General features: G+C 46.6%; 1 protein-coding gene across 1 annotated transcript; it reads left to right on the top strand.

Annotated features, from left to right (window-relative positions):
* Positions 1–6918, top strand: TMEM35B (transmembrane protein 35B). Its single transcript, XM_088140235.1, has 3 exons — positions 1–168; positions 2774–2954; positions 4665–6918. The coding sequence occupies exons 1-3, from the start codon at positions 61–63 to the stop codon at positions 4793–4795; spliced, it is 420 nt and encodes a 139-aa protein (XP_087996361.1). The 5' UTR covers positions 1–60; the 3' UTR covers positions 4796–6918.
* The last annotated feature ends 840 nt before the right edge of the window (positions 6919–7758 follow it).

The following is a 7758-nucleotide window of genomic DNA, read 5'->3' as shown; positions in this document are numbered from 1 at the left end:
CCGGCCCCCCGGCTGCCCGCCAGCAGCCGGGAAGGGCGGGAGGAAACGGCCAGGGAGGCGATGGCGCTGCTCTTCTCCGCCCTCCGCGTGGTGCTGGGCCTCTTCTTCTCGGTCTGCGGGGTCGTCAAGCTCACCGACCAGATCGCGGTCGACGCCCACCAGCAGCTGGTGAGCCGGGCGCCGCCGAGGCGGGAGGGGAAGCCGCCGGGCTCCGTCCCGCCGGTTGGCAGCGCGACCGCGCAGACGGGGGCTGCGGCCGTCCGGGCGGCCGCACTTTCTGCCCCCCACCCCCGCCTCCGGCAAGCGCTGGGCGGCCCCGATCCAGCCGCTTAACCCGATCCCTCGCCGGGGCGCTTCCTCCAACCGGACCTGCAGGAGCTCCCCCGCCCCGCCGCCGTCTCCGAAGGCGCGGCGGGCGGGCTGGCTGGCTCTCAGCCACGGTCCGGCGCTGTGCGGGGCGGGTTGGCGCCACCCGGTGGGGCCGGCGCTCGTGGCTCTGGCGGGGGAGTTCTCCGCGCCGTCCGTCCGTCCTTCCTTGCGGGAAGCCGCCTTGCCAGCCGCAGCGGGGCCCTTCCCGGCGGGTAGATCCCGGGGACCCAGCAAGGGGCAGAGCTCTGGGCTTACCTGCCGAGTTGCGCGGCGCGGCTGCAAAGGAAAAGGCGCGCAGCTCCCTTTGCGCGCCCTGCGTCCAGCGCGGAAAGGGGCTCGCCTGCTCGCCTCCTCTTCAGCCCTGGCCTGTTTTCCTTGCCGCCGCCCAGCGATGTCTTTGGCACACTTTCTGGCCAGCTAAACATTGGCCATCTTTTTTCCCCCTCGGGGCTCCTCCTTAGGAAACAGCAACTCTCTCTCACTGTCTCTCTCTCTCACACACGCGCGCCCAGACACACACAAACACAGACACACACACACACACACAGGGCTGAGCTTAACTCGCTTCTCATTTCAGCTGGATTTATAAATGGGATTTGGGTCTTCGAAACCAAGACGTTGCCACGTATCTGAATCGGAGGTGGGGATGTTTTAAAGCTGGTTATTACCATGGTGAATGGGTTTTATCCTGTCCCCCGAAGAGTTGGGGTCCTTTAGCTCTTTCTGCCCCCGTTCCCCCCCTGGTCCTGCCTCTGCGAAATTAGTTGGAGGGAAGAACTCCAGAGCCCAGGGACTGGCCTCTGTGTCAACGGCCTGGCTTGGCTTTGCGCTCCAAGTAAAATCAGGGACTTTTCCTGGCCTTTGGCGAGGCTTCCATTTGTAGAAACATTTTGGCGCCTGAGGCTGATGTTTCGGATTTTTTAGTGGGCTGTTGGGGCCGGAGTGCAAGACAGTTCGGAAGGGGGGGCTGTCTGTTTTTCCTTGGCTGGGCTGGTGGAAATTACTTTGTAAACTTAAAAAATTAAAAGTGGGGTGGGAGGGAGAGAGAACCCCTCCTTGAATTAAGACGAACCACAAGATTTTAAACACACATGCAGATCTGTTGGGATTGTTGACTGTTAAGAAATAATTAAGACCTTATCAGAATGCAAAATAGTTGGTGGAAAAGATATAGATCAGTGTTTCTCAACCTTGGCAACTTTAAGATGTGTGGACTTCTGGAATTGAAGTCCACACATCTTAAAGATGCCAAGGTTGAGAAACACTGATATAGATGAACGAAATACTTTGAAAGCCTTCTGTCCTCCAGATACAGGAGTTCAGCTCAGAATTCCCGATCCTGCATGTGGCTCCAAGTTGGAGAAAGCTGATCTAAAGGTTTAGATGCACCCTTTAAATTAAGGTCCAATTTATAATACACTTGCTTAATAACTTCCCACTGAAGTTAATAGGACCAATCTGTTTTGCTGGCCTTGAGTTACCTACTATAATAAAAAAAAAAACAGTGATATAATGCTTAATCACAGATTATCCCCAAGCACAGTAATTGACAACTCTCTTATCTTACTTGCACTGATGCTGGATACAATATCTGTAGTTCATAAAATATGACGTAGAGAAAGTATCTCTTCCTTGTCCTTAAAAGAAGTATTAAAACCATTTTACAAAAACACCAACACAGTACAGAAGAGAAAACGAGCAGTTAACAAATAGACTGTTCGTATTATTTGAAAACTTTAATAAAAACCGTAACGCACATATAAACAATAATAAAAGCCACAATGCACAGATAAACAATAACAGTGTTAAAGGCAGCAATTAAAAAGTAGCTATTAAGTCAGCTGGTAAAAAGGTAGATCTGTTTTCTGGAATCTGATCCAATATAGCCCTGTCCAGTTTGCTTACCTACAGTCTATTGGGTGAATTCAAAAAATGTATTAACCAAGTAAGTCTGTTGTATGAAAGCAGCCATTAAGTGTTGGTGGAGAATTGGGGGGAAATGGAAGGAAATGGGAAATAATCTGGATTTAATTAACAAGATATACCGGCATCCGTTTCTGTGCTTTTGTTTCAGCGTAGAGATGAGAAGAGAGAAAAATCCTAAGCAAACAAATGCTTGGAGAACTTCAAGAAAAGAATATCCGGTCTTTTCTGGACCTCCTCTTTTCTCCTCGTCATCAGGGGCCTTGCCACCCTAAAGGACAAGCTATTCTTTGCTTGCATCTCGCAGCAATGCACGCCTGTTTCCTAGGTGGCTTCTACCCTCGCGTAGCCACCCACATTTTCTGCCACCCTGGATTGTGTGTGTCTTTGCTGGCTGCTATAAACTAAGTTGGGTAACTCTCTTCTACTCCTGGGTCCTCCTTGGCTGTCCGTTTAATGCTCCTTTTCCTTCCTGTTCCAGAAAACCCAGTTTCTGCAGTTTGCAGATGTCTTCCCTTTGAAGGTGTTTGGCTTTGAGCCAGAACCAGCGTGGTACCTGGAAACAGTGGGCTGGATAGAACTTGTGGGAGGTTGCCTTTTAGCCTTTGGACCTCAACTGCTGCAGGAAATCAGCAATTTTGTGCTCACCGTTATCATGATAGGTAAGGATGGTCCTGTTCGTGATTTTATGACTGGGACCTGCTCCTGAACCATTTCTAATCTGGGCTGGGCTCATGCTGGGTTGGGGCAGGTTAGGGTGGATCGCTCGCAGAAGATCACCGGATTCCTGCCACTCGAAGAGCCTTGTACAAGAGCTTATCACTTATCAACCACCTGTTGACCTCAGATATTTACGGACCCCCTTTTGACCCCCAGCCATTGATCGACCCCTTGGATAGTCCCATCGAGTTGGGTGATCTCAGTCGCCTCAAATGTTTTTGCTTTTTTCGACAGATTTAATTTCACTTTGGGGAATTGGCAAACGGACGTGACCATTCTGCCTCTGTTAAAACAGCTTTTGGATCCGTTTCAGTTCCCCAATTTCCTCAGCGTGAAATTGCCCTGAGAAGCAGGAAACTGAGCCAGATAGTGGCTGAGCAGATGTTCGTTGGCAGCTGGAGAGAAGTACTCCTTAGATCAGTGTTCCTCAAGCTTGGCAGCTTGAAGATGTGTGGACTTCAATTCTCAGAATTCCCCAGCCAGCTATGCTGGCTGGGGAATTCTGGGAGTTGAAGTCCACACATCTTCAAGCTGCCAAGCTTGAGGAACACTGCCTTAGATCATACTGTGCCAGCAGACTGGTGCTGCTGATAATGATAATTTGATGAAAGATGAACGCATCAAGGACTATTGGGATGTGCTGTGGCCCTCTCCAACCGGGATCTTTCCTGATGAGTTGAAACTACAACTCCCATGACTCCTAGCTAGCAGGGCTACTGGAAGGGTGGTCCCAGCACCTCTGGAGGATGGCATATTGAGCAGGTCTGGGGAAGAATAGTTTTTCAAGATACTGATCTTCTGATGTGCTTTGTAGAGTAGCATAGAAAGACAAAGTTGAAGAGCATCTCTTCAGCAGAGGGGAAAGGCCGTGACCTTTTCAAACTTGGTGACGTTCAAATGTGTGGACTTGTGTGCTGGCTGGGGAATTCTGGAAACTGAAATCCACACAACTTAAAGTTGCCAAATTTGAAAAACACTGCTGTAGAGGAAGATGAATGTATGGCCACAAGTAAGCATGACATGTTGTCCTGAGCACTTTGCTCATCTTGAGATATTTGCTTGACACTCAACTGGAGGACTTTTCTGTCCAGCTGAAGCATGTATTCATGCGATCCTTCCGTCATGTTGCCTAACTGACTTTACTCCAGGGTTCCCCAAAGTGATCAATATCGGCCCCCAAGGGTTGATGGGACTATCCAAGCTGGGTGTCAGAGGGGATCAGTAAATGTCTGGGGGTCAATAAGTGGTTGATATGGCCAGCCACCAGCGAAAGCAACCTTGAGCTGTCATTGTTATTTATAGTACTATTAGTTAAAGTAATGTTTATTAAATTATTTTCATAATGCTTGGGGGTCAATGAACAATGTGAAACTTCATGAAGGGGTTGATGAGCTGAAGTGTTGGGGGACCCCTGTTTTAATCAGACTGAACCTCTGCCACGTTCCTGGTTTTTATAGGTAAAGCTGTGTTTTGGTTGGTAATTGTTATTTTCCCAGTGTTTTGCAACTTGACTGATAGCCTATTTATACATAAACAGAATAAACAGGTAAAGAGAATGGAAACTAGTGCAGCTTGGAATAACAGTTGGGAGCCTTTGATCGCCGTTTGGTTTTATAACTCTGACTCTCCTTTCTGTGTTTGTGTTACTGTAGGTGCCATCTACAGCCTCTTGGCTTTGAAACAGCCTTTTGCCATGTGTATACCTGCCACTGTGTCCTTGGGCCTTTTGCTCCTCCTCAACATCCGGGGAAGAGGGAAGTGTGTGAAGTCAAAGTCTGAGTGAGGCAAGGAGAAGGCGATCTCTGGAGAGATGGGAAGGATCCAAAATGTAGCTTTTGGGAGGACAGATACCTTGTGTTCCCCCTTCCCGTTCCCCTGCTAACCAGATCATATGGACCCTGCAATGTGTAATCCAGAAGGGGGGTTGCATCCTCGAAGTCTGGCAAATTGGTGGTGGCCTATCTTGGGTCCTATCACGGCTGCCCTCTTTGCCAGCTTTCTACCCCTCTTTAGACCTGATTGGAGATCTTGACTTCTCTGTAAAACCAGTTGCTCTCTCTTCAATCAGTGGATCCTTCTTGGGTTAAGGCCAGGAGACAACATGGGTCGGATGGAAATAGAACATTTCAAGGCGCCCAGAATGAGGGTTGTATGGGATTATGGTGGGGCACCAAAGAATGTCGTTGAGGGTAAAAGAATCCCAGGAATTCTGCAGAATGGTAATCTAAGGGCTCAGATAAATCTTGCATCTGTTCCATGTTGTGCTGCTTGATTTCTGGACTTTGTTTACCCTGCTTCAACACATGTTGCCCTGATCCAGATTTGGACTTATTTTTGTGGGTAGGGGAAGTCTACTTTAATCACTATTCCTTGCCCCTTTCCAAAGATTCAACTCCATTTACCCACTTTTTAAAAAATGCCATTGGCATCAATAGAAGGTGCTTTTTAACTTTCCAGTGTTAGGGCATGAATTTGGCGAAATAAAGGTAGAGGGATGAATAGATTTTTTCTACTAAGTATGCCATGATCTTGAGCCATCACCATTTATAATAAATAGTCTGGAGTGAAACAGGATAGGCGAGTTACAAAACCACTGGATTCTATGTAATATGCCAGTATGATAATTTGCAAAATTCAGTAGACTCAAAGGTTATGTCCATATTGGAGGACTGAAAGATTGTTGGGGGTTTTGGACTTGCTTTTAAAAAAATGCTTGTTAAAACCAGTGGGGCGGTGCAGTGCTTTTGAGTCAAAGGTGAAAAGATGCTCCAGAGCGCGGAGGCACTCACAAGTCCTTGCCTGTAACTCCTTAAAGCAGATGTGTCTTTCACATGGTTTCAAATGGGATCTCGTAGGTTTTCATGGTGTGACGTGATCACGGCCGATGGTTTTCCCAAAAGAAACTTACGTTTTTTAGAGGAGAGTTTTGGGGGTGTGTATGTAGGACAGTTGCCAGTTGATCCCCTTGTTGCTGACACTCTGCTTTAAGGAAAGTCGAGTAAAGATACCTTTGCTGCCCTCACGTTTCTTGAAATTCATGAAGAACTTGGTGGTGGAGGGACTTCATCTTGAAAGAGAAACGCTCTGTCTTGCTAGGAAAGAGATTCAACAGATTTGGTTTTTTTTGCACAACTCAGGAATGGCTAACTAATCAAGACTAACATTTACTCACTTGACTTCATTTGACTTCTGGAACTAGCGTATACAAATCTAAAGACAATTTAGCTTTGGGTTTTGCACTTCTTCAGATTTTGCCATGCTGGTCCCCAGTCAAAGGATGCATACCAAAATATGTCTGGTCGGGAGAATTGTGTACAAAACGGGAATGATAGGAAACTGCAGCCCAAGTATGTACCTTATAGAAAATTGCATACAAAATTCGGGGAAAATACTTGGAAAGCATTCATCCGTTAGGAAGAGCTGAGCAGGACAACGTACGTCAAATTCTGCGCCTGTGGAAACCATTAAATTATTTTGTGCACACTTTTTGTAAAATCAAAATGATGCCAAAAATAGAATCGGTGCTTTAAAAAATGTCAGAAATGTATTTGCTCATTGCTCTCAAGGAATACCATTCCCATATAAATTTACTTATTGTCTCACGTACCCTGATTATTTTGCCAGCCCAAAGGTTACATTTAATCAAACTTTTTAAAATGAGTATTACTACAGACTGTATTTTTTGATGCTGGGTGTGCTGTTTGATTCATGTATTTCTTAGGGGGGGGGGTTGGCGCTTGTTGTGACCTCCTGATGATTTGTGTGGATTGTGTCAACACCTGCTTAACCTGTTGGTGCATTTTGATCCTGTTTTCCGTTATCACTGTTTTTTATAAACCTAATGCTGGAGAAAGATCATGATAGACTCTTTAAAAATAAAACACTTGTCCCTGGCAACTGATAAAATTTGTGATGGACTCTTGTCTGATCTCTAACCCAAGTGATGCACAACTGGAGACGTATCTCCAGAAGCCATAGATGTGGCCACTAAACGAAGTTTTAATGTGAGAGGAGGGAAGAATTATTATATGTGTGGTAGTTGTGCTCTCACAACACACTTAACCAGTTATAAACCTAGCAGTTACATTTCCACATGCTAAGCTTGCTTAGGCTTGATTCTTTAATATCTTAAGGTGTTGTGTGAACCCAAATCTTTGGGTTCGTTTATGATCTGGTCTGTCGTACAACTGAGAAAACAGGTTCTAGTGGAAAGTGATCCTTCTCTAAATGTGGAAAGAGTGCATTTAATCCAGGTGTTTTGGTTTTCCTCTGAAAACTGTTTGTGGCTAAAAGGCCAACCCTAATTCAAGACTGTCCCTTAACTGCCCAGGTTCTGAGCTGGTTGAAGGAGCCAGACAGATGCAGAAGCTGGTACATCCAAGAACTGCTGGCAGGAGAGATACAGAGGTGCCTTCTGCCACCACCTAACCCCGGCTGGACCATGAGCAACCAACTTCGCAAACAGTTGGACCGGCTTAGGTGTCATGGCAACTGGTGAACAGATTTTGAATCTGACTGAGAATAATTGCTTTCTTAGGGCCCAATGATGGCCCAGCGGTCAAGACTGATCCATAGGAAGGTTCTTTCATATACAACAGTAAAGAAATACCATTTATATCTTGGGTCTGCAGTTGATCTTTCCTCATATTTCCTCTAGTCAAAGGGCACTTTGGCTAGACATCATGGCAGTTGTAGCCCACATATCTAGAGGGTGCAAAGAAGGGAAGTAACTGAGGGCCAGGGCGC

The sequence above is a fragment of the Python bivittatus genome, unplaced genomic scaffold (genome assembly GCF_059951505.1).
Source record: "Python bivittatus isolate LINGU-HERP-01145 unplaced genomic scaffold, Pbiv_v1 ctg000260_np1212, whole genome shotgun sequence".
NCBI classification, from domain to species: domain Eukaryota; kingdom Metazoa; phylum Chordata; class Lepidosauria; order Squamata; family Pythonidae; genus Python; species Python bivittatus.
Note: the sequence above shows the minus strand (reverse complement) of the source record. Positions and strands in the feature narration are given on the sequence as shown.